General features: G+C 40.0%; 3 protein-coding genes across 6 annotated transcripts in view; all 3 read left to right on the forward strand.

The window, feature by feature from the left end:
• The first annotated feature begins 1,315 nt into the window (after positions 1-1,315).
• On the forward strand, positions 1,316-7,492 carry fbxl18 (F-box and leucine-rich repeat protein 18). The gene is made up of 7 exons (XM_058639538.1): positions 1,316-1,481; positions 3,380-3,577; positions 3,703-4,052; positions 4,433-4,568; positions 4,670-5,748; positions 6,743-6,961; positions 7,049-7,492. The coding sequence occupies exons 1-7, from the start codon at positions 1,428-1,430 to the stop codon at positions 7,203-7,205; spliced, it is 2,193 nt and encodes a 730-aa protein (XP_058495521.1). The 5' UTR covers positions 1,316-1,427; the 3' UTR covers positions 7,206-7,492.
• Positions 7,493-8,434: 942 nt separating this feature from the next.
• ptcd1 (pentatricopeptide repeat domain 1) lies at positions 8,435-14,270 on the forward strand. The gene is made up of 8 exons (XM_058641745.1): positions 8,435-9,216; positions 9,967-10,107; positions 10,299-10,517; positions 10,610-10,711; positions 10,865-11,521; positions 12,198-12,314; positions 12,469-12,651; positions 13,862-14,270. Exons 1-8 carry the CDS (start codon positions 8,749-8,751, stop codon positions 14,105-14,107), a joined length of 2,133 nt encoding a protein of 710 aa, XP_058497728.1. The 5' UTR covers positions 8,435-8,748; the 3' UTR covers positions 14,108-14,270.
• A 488-nt stretch (positions 14,271-14,758) lies between these two features.
• zgc:112980 (uncharacterized protein LOC503706 homolog) overlaps positions 14,759-22,714 on the forward strand; it is a 14,373-nt gene continuing 6,417 nt past the window's right edge. For 2 of the 4 annotated variants that reach the window (XR_009241461.1, XM_058640575.1), the window contains exons 1-15: positions 14,759-14,855; positions 15,820-15,956; positions 16,051-16,159; positions 16,243-16,336; positions 16,533-16,683; positions 16,782-16,899; positions 17,478-17,603; positions 17,683-17,745; positions 17,827-17,949; positions 18,073-18,228; positions 18,532-18,585; positions 20,854-21,080; positions 21,173-21,252; positions 22,414-22,509; positions 22,626-22,694. Coding sequence is in view for 1 of the 4 variants with exons in the window: in XM_058640575.1 (XP_058496558.1) it covers positions 15,836-15,956; positions 16,051-16,159; positions 16,243-16,336; positions 16,533-16,683; positions 16,782-16,899; positions 17,478-17,603; positions 17,683-17,745; positions 17,827-17,949; positions 18,073-18,228; positions 18,532-18,585; positions 20,854-21,080; positions 21,173-21,252; positions 22,414-22,509; positions 22,626-22,694 (1,587 nt within the window). In the remaining 3 variants the exon portion in view is untranslated. Of the gene's footprint in view, positions 14,856-15,490; positions 15,574-15,819; positions 15,957-16,050; positions 16,160-16,242; positions 16,337-16,532; positions 16,684-16,781; positions 16,900-17,477; positions 17,604-17,682; positions 17,746-17,826; positions 17,950-18,072; positions 18,229-18,531; positions 18,586-20,853; positions 21,081-21,172; positions 21,253-22,413; positions 22,510-22,625; positions 22,695-22,714 lie in introns of those variants that run through there. The other 2 variants (XR_009241462.1, XR_009241463.1) reach the window with 2 other exon arrangements.

Raw genomic sequence — 22,714 nt, forward strand, 5'->3', positions numbered from 1 at the left:
TATTTGACATCGCTAACTAGTTTGGTCATGCTGCCTCTGCAAAGTAAAACCATTCAATGTTTTAATGTAACAAACTAAATGTGTAGTCTTTTTAAGGCTTGGTTCAATTCACAAAAGGGTGTATTAGAAATAAATGAAAATGTGTTGCCAGGTTTATTGATTTATAAACTGTCTGCTTAGGGTCATAATGCATCACGGTGAAGTGAGAATTTACAGCATGAAGAGCAGAGTACAGACATTTTACAGCATTTTATTAATGATATAGTTCACTTAAGTATTTTTAATGGAACTGCTCTGCAACCCCAGACCTTCCAGTCACCTTTACATTCTCTAAACAAAGTAAGCGCTCCTTATTACACAAACCCACTTCATCTTCTGCCATATTACATTCAGAGGCGTTGGTGTCAACAATTATACATAAGTTTTTGACCAATTTAAAATGTCATAGGTTGGAGAACATTTAAGAAACTACAATAAAATGGTTAGTTTGCCACTGTTAGACATGACTGAAATGGCTTAAATTTAATTCTGTTACACAAAAACGTACAAATGTTTATAATATGTTAAACAAATGTGTATTTAAATGTGTGTGTATGTATGTATGTATATATATATATATATATACACACATATATTGGCTGCACTAAATGGGTGGAGCTGTACGTATATTTTGTTTGTCAATTAGCATTTCTTAATACAGCTCCACCCATTCAGTTTTTATTATACAGGAATTTGAAGTGTCATATTAGATGGAGTTCTTCGTGTGAATGAAAATATTAAGAACTAGAACACAATGACGAGATGTGTCACACAAGAAATTCAAGCTGATACATTATCTCTGAAAATTGACAAGCTACCTCAGTTTACAGTGATACATATTATATGAAGTGGATTCCAAAGTATCTGACACTGAACTTGGTGAAAATACCATATTAACTCACTAAAGTGGAAAGGAAACCCACCATTATTCACAGGCTTTGTGTATAACTATTAATTATTTAATGTAATTTAAAATAATGGATAAAAACAACGATACGACCAAATAGGCTGTACACATTTCTGTGTCATTCTTTGTTCATACAACTAGCCTTAATCCTTAGAGCTCCTTTCTTTTTGTTTAATTTTATGTTATTTGTACTAGGATGTACTAGGATTCATAAACTTCCTCCCCACTGCAGTTGTTTTACATGTTGTAGCCAATAATTCATTGATTTCTCTGTCTTGTCTGTATTTTCAAAATACAGTTTTGGAAAAAGAAAAAAAGAAAAAGATTGACGTGTCGGCCAACAGGAAGTGTGTCCGTCCGTGGAAAACCCTCCGCAATTGTGCAGCAGCAAACATCGTCCGTGCTGTCAACGGTCGGCCCGCCGCTGTTCATTCAGATACGTGGGAACATGGCTGGATGAATAGCTAAAATCTTGCCGATAATGAGTGAGACAGTTGCGGCTAATTCAGGAGACATGGATCGACAGATTGTACAGGTGAGTGGACCGACAGAAACCAACAACATTTCACTGTTGTGTTACTGGAATTGCTGAACTGATGCTAAACTGTTAGCTAATGCCAATGCTAAACCAGACTGCACTGAAATGACTGTGAACTTTTTTTCTGACTGGTTTGGTCGACTTAGACAGACAGTGGGATAAAAAGGCGTGTTTAATGTGTCTTTGAAAGCACTTGCCAATTAACAGTAGTTCTTAATAATTACATTTTTTTTTTTTTAAATTGTCCTGGTGGAGAGACACATGTTTGCTAATATTTACGGGCTTCAGATCAATCAAAGTAATGAAAAGACAAATTAATTGAGTAGACTGATAGATGTTGGAATAAATGAGAGCTCAAGCCGCTTGGTTTTGTACTTGCTTTCCCTGTAACGTCTATCTGAACAGCTCATATTTAGCTGATTAACAATGTGGCAGGTCAGACAGCTAGATGTTCCTTGAGGAAAGAGGTTGGGACATTTAAGTTTTCCTCAACCAGCTCCTTTTCAGATAGAGTCCTGATGTTTAACCAGAAGCCAGTCCATCACAGGGCCACAAAGTTACAAACAACCCTTTACTCTCACACTCACAACTATGGTCAACTAGTGTCCAATTTGCCTAATGCCCAAATCTGCACGTTTTTGGACTGTGGGAGGAAATGGGAGATCCTGGAGAAAACCCATGCACACACAGGGAGAACATGCAAACTCCATGTAGAAAGGCCCTTGTTCCGTCCGGTTTGCTGCAAGGGCAAGAGTGTTCCTTATTTGCAGTTTAAAAAAAATCTTCTTTGATGTTTTCAACTGACTCAGCATCACATGCATGGGGCAGTGACACATCAAAGCGACACCAACTGTTGCCATCACATCGGGATTAGTCCCTTTTCCTTCGCAAGGGACAGAAGCACGTCTGATGGCATTAATAAACAATCTTCTGTCTTAATTTTCTTTTCTTGGATGGGTCCTGTAAAAGCACAGCTTGTCTCCTTGTTGATTAGTGCAACCAATGGATTGACAACTGCAGCTGCTATTTTGATAAAAAAAAACAAGTGTCAATGGAACGTTACTGTGAAGGGTTTTATGAGGAATGGTCCTCCAAGAGTTGATGTATGAAAACTATCTTTATCTGCTAATCATTTGTCTCTTCATATTCTTACATATAGACCGGTTGTATCCTCTTTTTATTGGTGATTGTTCTGTCTCATATTTTAAAATGTCTCAAATAGACAAAACAGCCCAAGAAGATGCTTTTTTGGGGGGCCAATTCATAGTCACCCTGTAAATGAAAAGCACCAGATAAGTATGTTTGAAAAAAAAAAAAAATTGTCAAAATAGCTGCACAAAACTAACTTACCAAGTAATTAGTGCAACTGTGAGCAATCCCACAAAATAAAGTGTAATGCAAATGTTTCATAGTCTTTTAATGTAAGAAAAAACAAATGAGGTAAAAGCATCTATTTTCACAAAATAAATTTGAGTAAAAACAGGGCAATTGTTTTGGGCTTATTCTGCAGAATAAATGCAAGAAAAATAAAAGCAGTTTTAAGTAGACATTCAAGATGACTATTCTATTCATTGCTTCCAGAGGTTTAAAAGGACAACTGTCTGCGTATGTTCACACTAACCAGAACCTAAGAGATTATTTGAGACTGTGGACTTGTTTTTGTAGTCTTTGTAGTCTCACCCAAGCCTTGGTCTTGACCCTGTTAGTGTGGTCTTGACTTCAACACTGTCTGATGGTCTCGCTCCTCTCTCTAATTTCTCTGATCTGGACGTTAAGAACTAAAGAAATCTCTAATCAGACATTTAAACAATCTGCTTCTTTGCTGTTTGTTTGTCATTCTTCCCAATGGTTGGTTCCCAAACACAGACACTGACACTGTTTGCTGTTTTTCTCAGGCAGTATGTGGTGAAGACACGCTGTCTTCGGCCTTGGTGGGAATGTCGGACTTGTCCGATGAGATCCTGCTGTGTATCCTCCACCATGTTCCAGCGAGTGACCTGCTGCTGAATGTGTCGAACGTCTGCCACAAGCTACAGACACTGTGCCGTGACAAGACCCTGCTCACACATGTCAGCCTGTCTGAGGAGTATCTGGTACAGTTATATAAATAATATATATTTTCGTTTCTACTTATTGGGCATATTTCAGCATTGTTTTAGTCAAAATTTTACATCCTCACTTCTTTAACAACTTTTAATTTAATTTTTTCCCCCTCCAGGCTGATGATCTTTTGGTTCAGCGCTTACTGAAACAGTTAGCCAATCAAGTGCAGTCTCTGAGCCTGAATGGTTGCTACTGGCTGTCTGGTTCCACCTTGGACTATGTTGCTCGCTGCACAGCGGTGACACACCTTGACATCACAGGCTGTCGCCTCACTTCTCTTCGTCTGTCCCGCCTCCTCTCCTCCCTTTGTTTCCTCACATCACTTGCTTTTGATGTGACCGCGGGCTTCAACTCTGCTCAGCTCAGTTCGGAGGCGGTGGGTACACTGAGCCGCTTGTCGGAGCTCAGACAGACACTGTTGACACCCAGTTATGGTGTGGTGCCATGCTGTGCCCAACTCCGCAAGTAAGGATTTGTCCGATCAGTGAGCTTCACACAGGGCATTATATTGATGTTTTGTCTTTTTTTTAATACATAATCAGGACACCTGTATCATTAATTTAGTCACACTTCACACAAAGTACAACTGAAACTGATGTGAATGTCATTAGTTTCATAGAGATACTTGGTCACAAATTAAACTTTTGATGAAAGGTAAATGGACTTGTGACATTTCATAAACCACAAATTAGGGGTTCGATAAAATACTGATACAGCAATATACAATTGTCCCATATACAATATATAATAGTCTTGTTTTTAGATATGTCAATGCAGAAATGTTACATATTCTGACTTACAAATATAAACTCAATTGTCTGTATGTGTGTATGTGTGTGCTGTAGGCTGATGCTACAGTTTGACATCTCAGATGTGACCAGGGAGGGTGTTGGTGTTTGTTGTCAGTTAATGGTGGGTCAAAGCAGTGTGCCACATTACCAGCAGCTGGAGGAGTTCACTGCAAGGCTGGCTCCAGGAGAGGTCAGTATTCATGCACTTGTAATGTGTGCCACACCTGCAATATACTGTGTACTGTGTATAGAGTCTGTATCTATGCATTAACTATGTTTAAATGTCCACAGGTAAACCAGACCTTGCTTCTTCTCTACCTGGCAGTTTTCAGCGTTCATGTTCCAAAGCGTCTCCGAGTTTTCCTTGTTTCAATTCCTGGCCCAAACCCTGCTCACTGGCCTGCTGGCCCCTCACTGGCCCAGAGCTTGGGTCAGCATGGCGACCTGGAAGCCCTGCAACTCCCTCGGTCCTGGCTGGATCCCTTGTCTCTTAAGAGAGCTTTGGAAGGCAACAGTCCAAAGCACCTGAGCTTCAGCCGCTGCCCAGCCTTGTGGCCACAGGTGTTTCAGTCGCTGCTGGAGGGAGGCGTCAGAGATGCTACACAGCTCAGCAGCCTGAACCTCAGCGGGATCAACCAGGTCCTTTACTCAGAGTGCAGGAGTGTGGAAGATCACCTGGTTCCTGGGACAATTAGCCGTTTGGCAGTGAGCTGTTCAAACATTAAGCACCTGAACCTGATGCACACACACTATCACCATGAACACTCATCTGAGCTTGGTGGAGAAACACACCTGTGTGGCAGCTTGGCCAAATTCAGACAGCTGCGCTCCCTCACTCTGCCAGCATGTGCACTATCAGACGGCTTAAACACACATCACACTTCTGTGAACAATACATCTCCCTCACCGTTTTTCCTTGGGCTAAAGAAAGGTCCACGTTTGGGCTTCCAGAATTATAAGCCCGGTTCTGATCCGTCTTTGTCAGGAGACAGCACCTCAGGGCTTGCTCAGCTCTTGGCTAGCTGCTCTTTGTTAGAGACCTTGGAGATCATTGGTCCAGGTTTTGTCTCTGCACTGCCTCGGCTTGAACCCTGCAGTCGTGTCAACGTGGAGCCCCGTGGCATGTGTGCGTGGGCCCGGGGAGTTGGTGACGCCCATTTGGCCTCTCTCGAGGCTTTGCCTCGATTACATCGTCTGACTCTGGCTGGACTTCCTGGGGTCTTAAGGGGGACAGGACTGATACAGCTCACTAGGCAATGCAAAGACTTAAAGGTTTTATCCCTTGCGAACATGGGATCACTAAAAATCATGAACTACTTTCCCGCCCTGCTGGACACCATTAAACAGTGCACACAGCTGCAGGAACTCAGGTTAGAAGATGTTGTGTGCCTTTCATTTACTGCAAATATCAACATTCGCCATCACATCAGGTCCAAGGGCTGAGCAACATATTGATAATTATCACAGTAAATGCCTGAAAGTTGAAGAAGTTTAAGAAGCAAGTTGAAGAAGTTTAAGAAGCAAGTTGAATATGGTTTTAAACATTTTTATGAACATTCAAGGGTAGTTATACAAGTTATAGCTCAATGTGTATTTGCACAGTGCATTTAAGGTCCAGTGTGTAAGAAATAGTGACATCTAATGGTGAGACTGTAGATTGTTGTAGACAAATAGAGGACTGTTCTGCTCACAGCTCCCTTTCCCTAAGCATGTCTGGGAACTATGGTGACCTTCACATACCAGAGTAGATGTTATTCTTTACATAGCAAGCTTCTTCTCAAAATGTGAAATTTACACTCTGGCTGGTTTATCCATTCGGACTGCTTTAGAAACATAGTGCAAGATGGCAGCTTGTGGAAATGGGAAAAAGGTTATATAACAGTGCTATTGAAGAAAATAATTATTGCTTTATTGCCCAGCCAGTATACTGAGATTGTAACTTGTATTTTAATATCAGTGTTTGTTGTTGTTTATTACATAAGATGAGGTCTTTAATGCATGACAGATTATGTCTCAGTAGAGTTCACAAAGTCAGATTACATTTATTTGTTCTTTTATTGGCTCTCTGGAATAAGATGAAGGCAAGTAAATCAGGGAGTTGAAGAAGTGAGGATACCAGGTCTGGAATAATGTCCTCTAAGCCTGTTTCCAAACTCATAAAAAACACACTGGGGCATTATAAGGATCAGATCTATTGACTTTATCAAGTTTTGTGATATATCGGTCAATTTAAACGTAGTAATGTCAAAAAAGTAATTTTTTGCCACATCTTATCTTGCTAACTTGGTGGCTCATAGGGACTGAGTCACGTGAATTATTGAGCTTTATAGCTTTATATCTTTTATTTGTTTGTTTGTCTTTAAGGTTAGAGCAGCCATACCTGAATGCCAACGAGTCATTCTTTGAGGCGCTGTCCTCCTGCTCCCATCTGCAGCGCCTCTGCCTTATCTCACGCAGTGGCACCTTCGATCCATCAGCAACAGAAACCTTCATGGAACGATGCCTTCAGGTCGTCATGTGCCACATGTTCATGGGTGGTACCTTGGTGGGTTGTCGCACACTGCAGAAAGCTCTTCTGGACAGGTCAGTCGTCATGTCAATCGTGTGTGTCTGACTCTGTTTTAACTTTGTTGTGTTAAGTTTCACCTTTCCCCTTTTCTTTGCTGTCAGATTTTCAAATGAGCGCGCTGCCCTCAGTGTAGTCATCTATCCATTACAACATGAAGACCTGCCCTCAGTCATCAGAGACATCCCACTAACCTTGCTTGACCGGATAACTCTGTTTCAGAGCCACGTGGCCCAACCACCCCATTTATCACCACTGTGACATCAGTAGAAAGCTTCCCTGTGATTGGTGTTCCACAGCTAAACAGTGTTAATATTGCTTGTTTACATTTACAAGACTCAGTAATGATGGTCTTTAAAGGGATATTTAAAGGTCAAAACTCAGGGTCAACTACAGGTCGATCTGGAGCTGTTTCATGACATTTCGTACTTGGTGCCACAAGGGCCAACATTCTGGCTTACCTGACACAATCATTTCTGCTGTTTTAAAAATAAGTGTCAAATTATGTTTGCTGAAAACTTGATGTAATAAACACCATTTAAATTGTTGTCGATTCTTCTCTGTGTATCAATACTGCTAATTATGTTTTATGTGCTTTAGTGCGGCCTCCACTAAAAAGACAACCCAACTAATTCTCACACAGTACATAACCTTTTATAAATGAGTGACCTAAGAAGGATGTAATATTCATAAAATGATTAAATTCAGTGTTGAAGTGAATGGAAACTTACATCAGAATTACAGCCCTGCTTCTCAGTTCACACTGCTGCATGTTTTTTTTCTTCCAGCAGGATACTTCATCTCTGCCATTTTGCAATTGTATTATTTGTTATAAATTAATTCCAGATATTTACAGTATGCTGCTGGACAGCTCAGACATTTTTACATAAAAAAATATTTTGCTTCAAAACATTAAATATAGGCATAAAAGAATATGTTATTTTTTTCTTGGAGTAAAATTAATACAGATATCATGATTTTTCCATCATGATAAAGCAATGTAAATTTTTTTGATGATATTTCACAGAATTTCAAAATAAAAGCATTTGTGTTGATATGGCACAATATATAGTCTACAATTAGACTTTATAGTGCCAAATTAATCTTAATTGCTTCAGAAAATGTCGGGAAATGTAGAAAAATGTTGATGGTGTTTCCCAAACCTCAAAATTATATTCTCAAATGTCTTGATTTGTAACAAAGAAAACTTGTTTTAATTATTAAGGAAAAATAGAGAATATAAAGAATAATTGATTATCAAAATAAACAACCAATTTAGTAATGGTTAATAATCGATTAATCGAATAATCGTTGCAGCCCTACTTAAATCAAACTTCTCTGTTTCACTTCTCCCTGAGGAAGAAGCAGAAACATTTAAAACCAGCAGGGGGCGGTAGCGTAGAATGCGGCCGAGGTGAAGGCTTTCGTGACTCAGGCGTAATAATTCATTGACGATCGGGTGCTCCACATGGATGGTGCTCCATCATAACATGATCCTAGCAAAGATATATATAACTTATTTTCAAGAAATATATAGTACAGTAATACGTCGTGTAATTTTCATTTAAAAAAACCCGTTGTTATTCCCTGTGGGGCCGAATGGGGCACTTTATAATTACTGTTAAATTTCTACTATTTAGGTCTTGCTGCGTTTGTCATTGGATCATCATTGTGCGCAGTCCGTGTGTAGCATGCAGCATGTCAAACGCTCACTTGACTGCGTTTTGCTTATAATTAACTATAATGAACAGCTTTATATTGCGTGTGGTTTGATTAATTGTGAGTTTGTCAAAAACATTTAGACATGTTTACATCCGTCGCCAGTTCTTGTGTGCGACACGGGAGGAGGTTGTCGTTCCCTGTTGTCAAGTTGTCGTTGTACCCGGCGACGGGCCTGAACGTGAGGGGGCTTCAGCATGGATCACAACAGCGGTCACCCAGGCTCCTCACATCGGCTCTCTGGCGCTTGTCGGAAGGGGCAGCGGCCAGGTGTGTGTCCCTATCAGCCGCCTCGCAGCGGGAGAGGGAACCTCGGTGCTCTTCATCCTCAGACCCAGATGACACGGAGAGATTCGGATCTCTGTCCAGCGACATGTCCTCCAGGAGGTCGTACAGAAAAAGCAGCCCAGACATCCAGGATCTGCGACACCGAGATGGAGAAGAGGAGCAGGAGGAGGAGGAGGAGGAAGAGAGGTCGCGGAGAGCTCCCATGAGGAGAAACACGCCGTACTGGTACTTTTTACAGTGCAAGACGCTGATCAGAGACAACAAGGTCAGTCTGCGGGAAAAGTTTAAATTAGGGATGAGTTGATATGATACTCTCTATCGGTCCGATAATGATCCAAATCAATGGATCGGATATCAGACATACAAATGTAAACAATCCTAAAATGTTATGTATCGCATGCTTCACTATGCACTGAATGTAATACAAATGTAAATGAAATCAGCAACAGCATTTTAGCTGTTTATTTTCCTAACGAGAGAAGAATATTTAATTTACATAATTTAAGAATTATGTCTTCGTCAACAGCTCCATAGTTTAAAAAGATCTTAAATGACTGTACCGGACTGATATCAGTAGATACTTTAGTTTGTGATATCAAAAAGTGGTATCGTGCCATCCATAGTTTTATGTCTGTCCTCTATTTTATTGTACTTTTTCAAAGCAGACAAGAAGAATTAACATGACTGAAAATACATCACTTTTTTAGGTACACTCATTCGACTGCTCTTAACACAAATATCTAAGTAAATATCTAAGAGACTCTTTTGAAACAGTTGAGAAAACCTCAGAAGGGATGATTTTTGCCACTGTATTTAGCAATTGGTTCAGGGAAGCGATTCTTATCATTAACATGTGTTTCAAAGCAGCATGTTGTAAGGATCTGGTTAAGGAAAGGGACATTTTGCCAAGATAAGAAGAGCACTTGAAAGATGTTTTACGATGATGAGCAATTGCTATGAATAGGAAATAAATTATTTAACAACAGACTGTTTTTGTGTTTTTGTATCCTCACAGCTGCAGGAGGCGTTGGATTTATTCAGCAGAGACATGCTGCATGTAGACAGGCTCCAGCCAGAGGAATATAACTACACTGTCCTGATAGGAGGCTGTGGACGAGCTGGACAGATGAAAAAGGCCTTCAGACTCTATAATGATGTGGGGATATTTCATATATTGTGGTAGACCTTTGCATTTGAGTGTCACATGTAAAACTGATGAAAAGTTGCTTAAAAGCCAGTCATTTTATTTTTGTTGACACATTTCAGTTTTTAGTCCTAGTTTTAGTTTTGTAATTTAACCTTTAAGAAATTATTTCCATACATTTCTATACATTGTGTATTTTCCAGATGAAAAAGCGAGGTCTCAATGCTGTCGATGCGACTTATACTGCACTGTTCAATGCCTGTGCCGAGTCTCCTTCTAAACAAGCCGGTCTTCAGCAAGCTTTGAAGTTAGAGCAAGAACTGCGCCGCAAAAACTATCAACTCAGCACCATCACATACCACGCTCTTCTCAAGACGCACGCCATCACCAACCATCTTCAGGCCTGTATTCACATCCTGAGGGTATGAAACCTTCATCACGTACAGACAGATCAGTCCATCAGGTGATCATGTGAGATTTCTGTTTATACGTATGTGTTTGTGCATGTTTGCAGGAGATGATGCAGAATGGTCATGCTGTAACCCAGGAGACTTTCCACTACTTGCTGATGGGCTGCTTTATGGACAAAGATGCAGGATTTCGACTTGCTCTACAGGTACACACATGTTTACACAAACCTACAAAAATGTGTGTCAAATTTTCTAGAGCTGGTGGAGAAGAAGGGACACTACAGAGCTGAGGGTAATCTATGACTAATGTTTGGACAGATGTCTTGTTGATGTAATGTGATTGGTTTTTTTTGTTTCAGATTTGGCGCCAAATGCTGAAGTCTGGGATTCGTCCAGACTCGCAGAACTATAACCTCCTCTTAAGAACTGCAAGGGATTGTGGGATTGGTGATGCTACCCTGGCTTCTGATGTTCTGCTTAGTCCTGAGTGGGAGAGCCAGAAGGGAAAAAAACAAGTGTCTGTCAGCAAGTCAAAGTCCAGACGTGAGGATGTAATAGACGTTGACCTTCTGGAGAAGCAGTTGTTTCTCCTGCCTGCTTCATGCAGAGATGGTGTGGAGTCAGTCAGTAGGCAAAAATCCACCCAGCTGATTCCAGTCAGACAAAAAGAAAACATCTCACTGCCTGCTGACTCCATGAACTTCCCAGCCCCTAATCTGCTGGACTTTTTTGAAGGGACAAAGGGGGCAGTGGTCTCCCTCGGCACAGTGGGTGGAGCATCTGATAGGCTTGCTCTGATTGGAGGACCTGCAGGGTTTTTAGAGAAGATGGCAGCTAATGGACTCAGTCCAGACCTCAGAACTCTGACCATGTTGGCTGACATGATCAATCCAAGCTACGAGTCTCTGCAGATGCTGCTGAAGGTCGCTAAGCAGCATCAGGTGAAGCTGGATGTCGCATTTTTTAACTCTGTGATTCGCAGAGCATCCAAAACTGGTGACCTTCAGGCTGCAAAGGTACTGTATACACTCACACAAGTTAGTCTTTCTATAGTTGTTTCTAGCCCTTTACCCAAACAACAAATATGACATAAATGTAGCCAACTCCTACATACACCTAATCTGAAAAGCAAGTCTTAAAGGTCCAGTGTGTGATATTTTGAAGGGTTTATAGGCAGAAATTGAATATACTTCCCATGAATTTCCCCATTGTGTGATGTATCTTATCCTATTAGTATGTTTGTATTAGGGCTGTCACTTTTTTCCCCAAAAATCTAGTGTGACAGGTTATTAACGCTTGCTGTGCTTCCCGTCTGTGATGCCTCTTCTGCTGTTTCACTCGTTGGACCCTTACTTATCTATGGTGAAGAACACCCACCACTTTTCAGATGCTTTGGTGTTATGATTGTCCACTCAGGAGGATGGATATGTAAAGTTTGCTTGTGTCCTCCATGTTCACAGCAAACCTTTAGGCTAAGAAGATAAGTTAACCCCGGTTCTGAGAAAAACACAATATCAATCTTATTTTTCTGATGGGTATAAAGTGGCTCTAAGGCGGAGCTTTGCTCACTGTGCCCTTTGGCTAACCATGACTTTGTTACTTCTGACAATCTGAACAGCTTGTAGGCTGTGACAGTGACAATTCTTTAACTGTCTGTGAATGCAGATTTTAAATGCTTCCTTCTCTTTCCAGAGTGTGTTGAGGGTGATGCAACAGCGTAACGTAAGCGTGGATGTAAAGACGTTTGGTTGCCTGGCTTTAGGCTGTGAGAGTCAGAAGGACGGTCTTCAGCTGCTCAAGGACATGGAGGTGATAAAAGACAACAGATTTCACTGATACATGTGTTTAATGTTAATTTAAACATTGTGAAAATGTTGTGTTTGATGTGCAGTGATAGACGACAAAACTACAGTAATGTAGTAACACACCGTCATCATACCTGGCTCTATGTTTTCTTCTACAGGAGGCAGGACTTAGACCTAACGTCCAGGTTTTCTCTGCTTTAATTGGCCGAGCAACTCGCAGACTGGATTATGTCTACCTTAAAACAATTCTGAAAAGTATGAGCAACATGGAGGTGTGGCCTAACAAGGTCATCATCAAGCAGCTGGAGTTTGCTGCTCAGTATCCTCCCAACTACGACCAGGTGAGCATATGTAGCACACTCCTCACTGAGCGTGAAAACAGATGTCTGCAAGGACGCATCTCTCAGGAGGACGGTGTCCTCCATTGTCTCTTCAGAATAGTCACTGTTGTCTTTGTCTGAGCAGAGGGCATGGGTGCAGACAAATGCTGCACTCACAGCACCCTCTGCTGGACAACTTGTTAATTACTTTAAAATGTCAGCTGGATATTTTCAACTTGAAGTGAAAAGTTGCATTGTGTGCCCATATTAAAAAAAAAAAAATCCATTCATATAATTACATGTTTATTTTCTATAATATTTTAATGATGCACCAGGTTAGAGAAATTACACATTTTGTATAATTTGCTGCACTAACTCTGTTTTTTATTGTTTTTATTGTTTGGGCCTTTGCTTTCTTTTTCTGCTGCAGCAGTTATCAGTGGAACAGTTCTGGACCAGTAAACCCTCTGTATAGAATAGAATAGAATAGAATAGAATAGAATAGAATAGAATAGAATAGAATAGAATAGAAATACTTTATTCATCCCAGAGGGGAAATTGTTTTAACACAGCAGCAAAAAAATATTTTAAACATAAAAAGTAAACATAAAATGTAAAATGTACAACAGTGAGAAAAAATAGTGTAATAATAATAAAGAATGGCATAAAGGAGTGCAATGGCATAACGGATCTCATGAGGAGACAATGTACTGTTGTGCAAATGAGCAGTCAGTTCTTTACAGAGAGTTGTCCTGATGGCTGATGGCAGGAATGACTTCCTGAATCTGTCTTTGTGACAGTGGAGCTGTCTGAATCTCTTGAAGAATGTGCTCTCCTGGGCCTGGATGATGTGGTGGAGAGGATGATCAGGGTTATCCATGATGGAAAGCAGTTTATTCAGCATCCTCCTCTCCACCAACGTTTTCACGTTGTCCTGTTCACAGCAATATATAGTATTGCAGTATTGCTGAGCAGCATATTCACTGCTCAGCACCAAACATTAGACAGACACAAATTGCAACTAGTTGGTGGATATGTTTTAGCGTAAAACTGTTAAAGAGCTTGGTGTAAAAGGAGGCAAGGAAACTCTAAAACAATTCTTTAGACGTTTCAAGAGGGAAAAAACAGTTAATGCAGCTTTACAAAAATGTAAAAGTAAGTTATGGTGACGTAAGTAAAAGCCTGAAAAGTGTTTAGGGTTAATTCATTTGAACCGTTCTCTCAATTTCAGTACAAGTCCAGGAACAACTACTTGGTGCACATTGATGGTTTCCGTGGTTTCTACCAGCAGTGGCTCAGGTTCATGCCTGCTCAGGATGCTGAGGATGAAAATGCGGAGCTGCAAACTGAAACGGATGCTGCACAGCTGAAAACAGAATGTGAAGATGGGCTGACAGAGGCTCTAAAGAACCAGAGAGCAGCAGCAAGGAGATATAATTCTCATAAACAAAACAAAACAAGCAGTGCTGCTCTGTAATAGAATATTTCTGAATTCTCTCCCTGGTCCCCTGTTTGCGTCCAGCTCTGCCTACAGGACTTTGTCAAAGAAGAACCTTTAATCTATAAATCCTGTGCACTTGTATTACACAGAAGATCAAAAAGATTGTTTATATTGCAATAAATGTAAAGTTTTTGTTTTATGTTTGTCTTCTTAAACCTCATTTTGGTTGTCAAGATTGTTGATTATTGGGCATTTAAATGGTCATAAACACCTGCTAAATCACTTCATTACCTCCAACAAGGAGGTTGTACTTTTGGACATATCTGTCTGTCAATCTCTGTCTGTGAGGCATGGATTTGGATTGACCTTTCTGAGGATGTAGATTATTATTAAGTAAGAAGCTATTACATTTTGTAATTGTTTAAATAAAACATTTAGATCCCCCAGTAAGAAATTAGGCATACATATATATATATATACACATCTATATATATATAGATGTGTATATAATGTATATACATACACATATATAGATACACACAAGTACATCGGTAGTGGTAGACGCACTGCAAATCATGTAATATATAATGTCTCAGACAATGTAGTAAAATGCGTTTATGTACCTGTAACTGCAGTTCAGTCCTATAGAGGGCGTTAATACACTTCGTTGAGCTTCAGTCGCTAATAAAGACACCGAAGAAGAAGCTCGTCACATCCGTTGCCTGCAGATTCGAGATCCCCGGCGCGAAAAAGTATCACTTATTTTGATGATACAACAGTAAAGGTAAGCGTTATTTGTCTTCAACTAAACAAAATTAAACGCGAAATATATTTAAATTAGGTTTTACGACACCAGGCCTTATAGTAAATACACGAACGATAAGACGTATCATGCTGACAAGCCATTTTTAAAAAAGCATGTTTGGGGTTTCCTGCCTTGGTGGAAGCTAATGGCTAGCTCCCTAAACGAAAACAAAAATTCGAGTGATTTGGTTACAGTCGTTTAAGAAACCTGGGGCTACAGAATAACACAGCCACTTTTATATCAAAGTTGCCGCTCGTCTACATGTTATATATTCTTTTACAGTTGAACCTGTCCTAATCCCTTCATAAAATGTTATGAAGGGATTTTATTTTACTATCTTCTCCGTCCAGTTTCAGTCTGGAATTCAGTGTCTACTCTTTTTTGTGTTTTTGATGAGCTTCAAAAAAATACTTATCTTCTTGTTTGTGGAAAATGCAGTAGTAACCAACAAGAAAACTAGAAACTATCCTACCAACACAGCTATCGAACCGCCTGCTCACACCAACAACCAACATTTTATTGTTTACTGGTGTTATTAGTTATCCTGTGCTTAAGTATATAATGTATTCAACCATCTACCTCACTTATTAACTTCTTTCAATACATTCTGGCAGGCTCTCTCAAAGCTACTCTCATCTCCTCAGTCCCACTACCCTCCCAATTCTCATTAGGCAAATGAGTTCTTCTTCTTCTTCCAGTAAGCTCCAACAGGCTGAAAGGTGCAATGCTGCCCTCCACAGTTCAAAGTTCACAATCTCTTTTGTATGTGGAAAAAAAACATTTGACACAGAGCCAAGCCTGTCAGCTTTCACAAATGAGCAAAACATTGACGGGTTGATGTGCGTCTCATTCAGAGATTAGACTGGTATTTTAAACTGAGGCACTTTTGGGGATAAATTGTGTATTACACATATCTGTATGTTTCTTTCCCTTATTTTGCTAGTAAATTTCAGTAGTAAATGGGGGACAATGGAGAAATAATCATCCTGAGTGATGATGATGATGATGATGACCATGACATATCATGCAGTGATGCTTCAGTTCTCATTGTGGAGATGGAGGACGTGAAGAAGAAGAGTGGTAACAGCTGCGTTTACTTAATTCACCTGCTTTGTGAGGTTAGATTGGAGGTTCTAAATGTTCAACAGCTGCTCCTTCTCCTCCTGTGTTTCAGATGTTGTGTTATCCCAAAGTTCTCTAGATGAAGACCTGGTTGTTACCTTCTCCCGTCGTGCTGAGGTGCTACCTCACGCACGCTATGACTGTTCCATACATCCTTTTACGTGAGTAAATTGCTGCACGCACTTTGACAAATACCACCACCACTGCACACACAATCACACCTCTTCTCTTCTGTCCTGCTCAGGGCAACAGAGTGTGAGGTTGGTTCTCCTGTGGCCAGTAACCAGCTCATTTGTGATCAGTGCTTCTGCTACATCTGTGATAAGCTGGCGTCAGCGGTATGTGTTGATGTAGTGTCTAAATATGCTTTATCTGTCACTGCAGGTACAGAGGGACATAATCTTTTCACTTGACCTCACAATTATTAATTACTTCTTTGCACTGCCACCATTAGTTCCCCACAGAACTTCACATTTGTTTTTGATGCTGTTTTCTCATTTTCTCATTAGTTTTGTGTGCGTGTGTTCTTTTTAGTGTCTAATGTGGAGTCAAAGCGGTGTGTGTCACTGTAACAGCCACAAGAGGAGTGATTTCTGGAACAATCACAGAAGCAGCTCACTGCTGGGAGGACTGAAGAGTTTTAACCTCACTCTCTCTGAAATAGATGCCCATCTCCGACATGCAGGCAAGACTGGCACTCACAGGAGGCAAAAGACTGGACCATTTGTTAAACTGTGATGACATTTGTTTGAATGCCATCGTGTTTGTCTTTGTCTTGTTCAGAGGTGATGCTGCAGAGCTTCAAACAAGAGCTTAATGCAAAGTTCTCAACCTTCCTGAGCGGAAACGCGTTACAAGAATATGGTCTGAACCTACCAAACCAGCAATGCCTCATCTTTGAGTGAGTTCCACAGCAGAGCTGTTCATAATGTCTGAGACAAAAAAGACATTTATCCACACTCAAATGATCTTACAGTGAGGATATTTCGGAAATGTGTGAAATTGAATTCTAAACACATGGATATCATCCTCATCTTTGCATAAATGTCACTAATAAGGATCATTATATAGATGAAAATCTGGGCATTCACATATTTTAATGACAATACAATTCAGAAACGGTGTGTAGTCACACTACTGCAAAGTTTATATTTTCCTCAAAAAAATAAAAACCAAGTGTTGATGAAGTCAGACAGTGATGGTGGTTGTTAAAGGCTGGCTCTAGTTTATCACAAAGGATCTGAATGGGGTTTAGGTCCCTCACTGTGGAGAAAAGTCAGTTTTTTCTCCTCGCTGACCTTTGCTTTAAAGGTTCTTCCCCAGCATGTTAATATTTAGAATTGTACTCCAGATTTCCCTCAAAGATTCCACCTTTTCTTTTTCTATGAGCTGACAGATTTTGACCACTACCTTAATTTATGTAAAAAAAAGTGATGGCAGTGAAATTTAAACATTAGTTTTATCTTTTTTTTTTAACAGTTACACAAATGTTTACGAGTTTGTGTCATCGTTTCTGAACAAAGCCGACAACCAGGACGGCAGAGCGGCCGCCATCATGAGACTGGGAGCTGCTGAAGACTTTATCAGACATTTTCAGCGCACAGGGTAAACAGATGTGTCTAAAAAAGAACCCTTTCCTTTTCAGGAAAAATTCTGTATATTCATATTTTTTTGTTTTCTACAGAGGTATCAACATACAGTCTGCCATGGCCAATGCTAATGAGGCTAAGCGGGCTTTACTGCAAAGGTAAGTTAATGCTCTCTCGCAGAGAACTGTGTCTGCTGGATTATAATCTCCTTTTATTGTGAATTTGTTTGTTTTTCTCAGGGTTGTAGCATCACTGCAGAGACAGATGGTGATGGCGGATTTCACATCAGAGTTCATCCACAAACTGCAAGACTTTTACAAGAGATTATTTTTCCCAGCTGAGCTGAGGAGCTTGAAGAACTGGTATGTGTGTGTGTTCAGATGTCACTGTGAGGACTCGGTTTATAAAAACGTGTGCGTGCACGCATGCGTGTGTGTGTGTGTGTGTCCCAAGGTTACAACTAGAAAACATTTTGTGCGTTGCAGCCTGTGTGTTCGTCCCTGGGACGATGTCCTGCTGGTGTCTGTGCTGAAGGGACAGAACGTGTCGGGCTTCCGTAAAGACAAAGGCAAGAAGGACGTCCTGATTGAACAGGTGTCCATAATTCGACTGAGGACAGAGCTACTGCAGCGACAGCACAGGTACAAGGACACACACAATTGTACAGCTAACTTAGTGAAGACATAAATCATTCTCTAGCCCCTAACTTAACCTCAACCCTCACAACTAAATGCCTAACTCTTAACACAGATTTAACACAAAAACTAAGTCTTAATCCTCAAAAGTCCCCTTAAAGCCAAAAAGTCAATTTCTATTCCTCACAAAAATAGACATACAGGTCTACACACACACACACACACACACACACACACACACACACACACACACACACACACACGCACACTTGGCCTTTCATACCATGCTAAGCCGTGTTTTGTTTGCAGGTACAGAGAGTTGTGTCGCTACCTACGAGTCGTCCAGACTGATGATTCCAAGCTGTGAGTGTTTCATGACACACGGATGCTTAATCTTCCTGTTTCTTTGGAATTAATTGAAACAAGCACATTTAATTTCACATGTATTTACTATGGAAGAGGATTAGACGCCCATGGGAATTGTTTTGGAAACAAAATTGAAAAAATAAAAAAGCCAGAGTTCTCAGAAAAAAAGTCTCACTTTCATCGCAGTAATCGGGCTGTTTTCTAATTTTCATTTTAAATTTGGTCCTAATCCTCTTTTTCTGAACATCTTTCAATGAGTAAATGACACCTTACATCCCTTTTCATTCACCCAGTGGCACCATATGTCCCTTTAGGAAAAAAAGGTGGGGGGGCGGGGTAAATTGAATTAAATAATAGAATTACACAATGACTATTCAAATAAAATATTTAATAAATGTGAACAATTTCACATCTAAACATGGTCTTTTTGAGAATAATAATAATAATAATAATAATATATTTTATTTATAAGCACCTTTTCAACACTCAAGGACACTTTACAAAAACAAACAACAATAAAAAAACACAGTAAACTGAAAATGGAAAATGAATATTTTGAACAGGTGGTTTTGAGTCTGTAGAGGGGAAGAGAGTCGTGTTTCGGATGTCTAGTGGGAGTTAATCCCAGAGATGGGGACCAGAGCGGCTGAAAGCTCTGCTCCCCATGGTGCTGAGACTGGGGGAGGATACAGTGAGGTGGATGGCGGAGGAGATCTTGAGAGCAGGAGGAGGTGGCGATGTGGAGAAGATCAGAGCCATATGGAGGGGAGAAGTTATGGATGGCCTTGAAGGCATGTAGGAAGATTTTGAATTGAATTGTGAATTTCTCTGTGAGATGAATAAAGTATCTATCTATCTATCTATCTGAATTCTGAGTTCATGTAGGATGGGGGTGATGTGGTGGAATGAGTGACCAGTTAATGTTTATGGAGGGATTTGTGAGGGAGACCAGATAGGCAAGAGTTACAGTAGTCAATGCGGGAGGTGACGAGGCTGTGAACAATGATTGAAGTTGCATGGGGGCTGAGGGAGGGGCGATTCATTTTGCAAAGATGGAATGCAGACCAGGTAATATTATTGATGTGGGATTGGTAATGATGGTGTGCTGTCGAAAGATGTCACTTAGACTCTTAACCTGAGGGGAGGGGGAAACAGAGGAGCTGTCAATGGTAAGGGAAAAACGTTGGATAGTGTGGATTTAGTGCCAATAATGAGGATTTCTGTTTTATCCCCGTTTAATTTAAGGGAAATTAGAGGTGAACCAGGATTTTATTTCATATGAGCAGTTGGTGAGGGAGAGGGTGGGAGTCTGGCATTTGGTGAGCTGCATAAATGGAGCAGGATTGTCATCCACAAAGCAGTGGAGGTGGATATTGAATTTATGGAAGATTTTGCCAAGTGGATTGAGATGATAAAGAAAGGCGGACCCAGGACTAACCCCTGGGGCACACCTGTATTGAGGGGGAGGGGTGGGATCTGAATGAACTGAGTGTGGCCTGAGAGATGTGAGTGAAACCAGTGCAGCGGGGGGGTGTGAGTGATACCAATGGAAGATAATCTATTGAGGAGAATGGAGTCACAAATTGTGGCAAAGGCTGCACTTGGGTCAAGGAGCATGAGAATAGTGAGTAATCCAGAATCAGATGCCATGAGGAGGTCGTCTGTGTTTTTTATGAAAGCAGTTTCGGTACTATGGCGGGGGCGGAAACCGGACTGGAATTCTTCAGAGGCTGTTTCGGCTTAAAAGGGAGTAGAGTTGAGTGGCTACTGTTTTTTAAAAGGCAATACTAAACATTTCATGTTTTCAGCTTTTCAGTATTAACTGCTCTTTGTCTTACGTAACTGTTAAGTGCAGCCCACGATGAGTTCTATCTTTTTATTTATTAAGACATTTTCCAGCTTGAAGTTTGAATTCTTTATTTTCTTAATTTTAAAACCAAATATTTGTTGCTCACACATATCTTAGGACGTAATGACTAGTTTTGATGGAAATTTCTAGGGCTGGGGGAAAATTAATATATTGAAATATCGCGATTACTTTTGATGAAACAAAATTGTTTATCTGGGCTTTGAGAATTTGTAATGAGAAATATTTTTTGACACAATTATTCAAATCAAGAAATATAGATTGATTATCATATTAAGTCAGTATATGTAGCTTCAAAATGTGGTATATTTAGACTCTTGGTGTCTTTCTAAATATAAAATCTCAAGGACAGTTTTAGTTGTACATGATTGGTAACTTTGTGTTTCTGTACCTGTTAGCTTCCAGCCTGTTCGAGACCTCATCCCTTTCTTCACATGCATGGATGGAAACTTTACGTTGGCTTGCAGCAGTTTGTTCCCTTTAGTCAATGCCCCGGCCTCCCGTTTTTCTCCGCTCATCTTCCATTTTTATCTACGTGTCTTTGAAACGGCGACAGCACCAAAGTTGATTGTCATTCAGCCAGCAGAGCTCTTCTGTTCTAATGCAACATGGGAGCCAATTAAAGGTACACATACACATACACACACATACATATACAAAAACTTTTTAAATCATAAGGTGACAAAAACAAACCCAGAACGTTGTATTACTCTGTAGATGTTGTTCCGCTGAATCGTGCTGAGCTGGTGAGGTTTGCACTCAGGGTTCAGATTTGCTGCCCTCCAATCTTCACTGATGTAAGTCTTCAACAATCCTTATTTTGCATTCAGAAAAATCTCATTGTGCCTTTTGATGCAAACCTTGTCAGAAAAAATAACTATTAGCCATTTTCCACAAATTGTTGAGCCCTATTTTGAAGCACTTTTTATTTATTCCATTGTACTACATTGCGTTCCAAATTATTATGCAAGTTATATTTTCTCTGATTTTCCTAAATAGTCGATGCAAATGACAGTCAGCATAATTTTCAAGTCATCAACCTCCAAATGATAACGGTATTTTTTTTCAAAAATAAAAAACTGCACTGTTACAGATTGTTACTCACAACAGAGTTTGAAAACATTTTAAATGCGGTAAAGATCTGAAAACAGTCATTTGTGAATTTACAGCATTAGGAGGTCATATTTACTGAAATAAAAAGCTATTTCAATCAGAAACATCTTAACAGGTCAAGTTACATTTTAACATATGATACCTCCGGATCATTGGCTGCTATGGGCATAAGAGGAGAAACCCATGGTGTGGCCGCCATCCTCCCCTGACCTCAACCCTATTGAGAACCTCTGGAGGGTGCTCAAGCAAAAGATCTATGAGGGTAGGAGGCAGTTCACATCCAAACAGCAGCTCTAGTAAGCTATTCTGACACCCTGCATAGAAATTCAAGCAGAAACTCTCCAAAAACTCACAAGTTCAATGGATGTAAGAATTGTGAAACTGCTATCAAATAAGGGGTCCTATGTTAAAATGTAACTTGACCTGTTAAGATGTTAAGACCTCCTAATGCTGCAAATTCAACAAATGACCGTTTTCAGATCTTTACAACCTATAAAATGTTTTGAAACTGTTGTGCGTAACAATTTGGAACAGTGCATTTCAAGTTTTTTATTTTTGAAAAAAATACTGTTATCATTGGGAGGTTTGTTCAGTTAGAATTATACTCTTAATGGTTGATGACTTTAAAATTATGTTGACTGATTATTTAGAAAAATCAGAGAAAAATATAATTTGCATGATAATTTGGAACGCAGTGTACATAAGATATTGACATCTTCAAAAGCTGTTATTATAAATTCAAATAGGATAAATATGTAACAGTATCACATTTATGGGGAAGGTTTAAAAGTTTGTATTTTCAGCATTTTACCAAACATCTATTTGTTTGTTTTTTCTTGATCCAGTCTCTTTGTTGGACCAGTTTACTCAGAATTGTCAACGCACCTGGTGGTCCATCTTTATTGAGCGCTCTGCCAGCTCCACCCCCACAGTTTCTACTGGTATGTGTTTCCACTTTATTCACAATTTATTTATTTTTTTAATCTAATTGCTATTATTTATTCCATTTAGTAACATTCCAAGTGATTGTCGCTTTTTCTCTTTGTCTGGACTTCAGGATGCAAAAGATGTCACAAATTCAATACTGCACAGCACACACATACAGATCCCTCGGCTCTTCCAGGAGGTAACGAAGTGCACACATGA

Source organism: Solea solea, chromosome 10, assembly GCF_958295425.1.
Source record: "Solea solea chromosome 10, fSolSol10.1, whole genome shotgun sequence".
NCBI classification, from domain to species: Eukaryota; Metazoa; Chordata; class Actinopteri; order Pleuronectiformes; family Soleidae; genus Solea; species Solea solea.

Bases quoted from the DNA above. Each gene is read 5' to 3' on its own strand.
- ptcd1 (XM_058641745.1), top strand. From the start codon at position 8,749: ATGTTTACATCCGTCGCCAGTTCTTGTGTGCGACACGGGAGGAGGTTG. The intron at 12,315-12,468 runs GTGATAAAAGAC...TTTCTTCTACAG, and splicing joins AGCTGCTCAAGGACATGGAG to GAGGCAGGACTTAGACCTAA. The intron at 12,652-13,861 runs GTGAGCATATGT...TCTCAATTTCAG, and splicing joins ATCCTCCCAACTACGACCAG to TACAAGTCCAGGAACAACTA.
- fbxl18 (XM_058639538.1), top strand. From the start codon at position 1,428: ATGAGTGAGACAGTTGCGGCTAATTCAGGAGACATGGATCGACAGATT. The intron at 3,578-3,702 runs GTACAGTTATAT...TTCCCCCTCCAG, and splicing joins GCCTGTCTGAGGAGTATCTG to GCTGATGATCTTTTGGTTCA. The intron at 4,569-4,669 runs GTCAGTATTCAT...AAATGTCCACAG, and splicing joins CAAGGCTGGCTCCAGGAGAG to GTAAACCAGACCTTGCTTCT.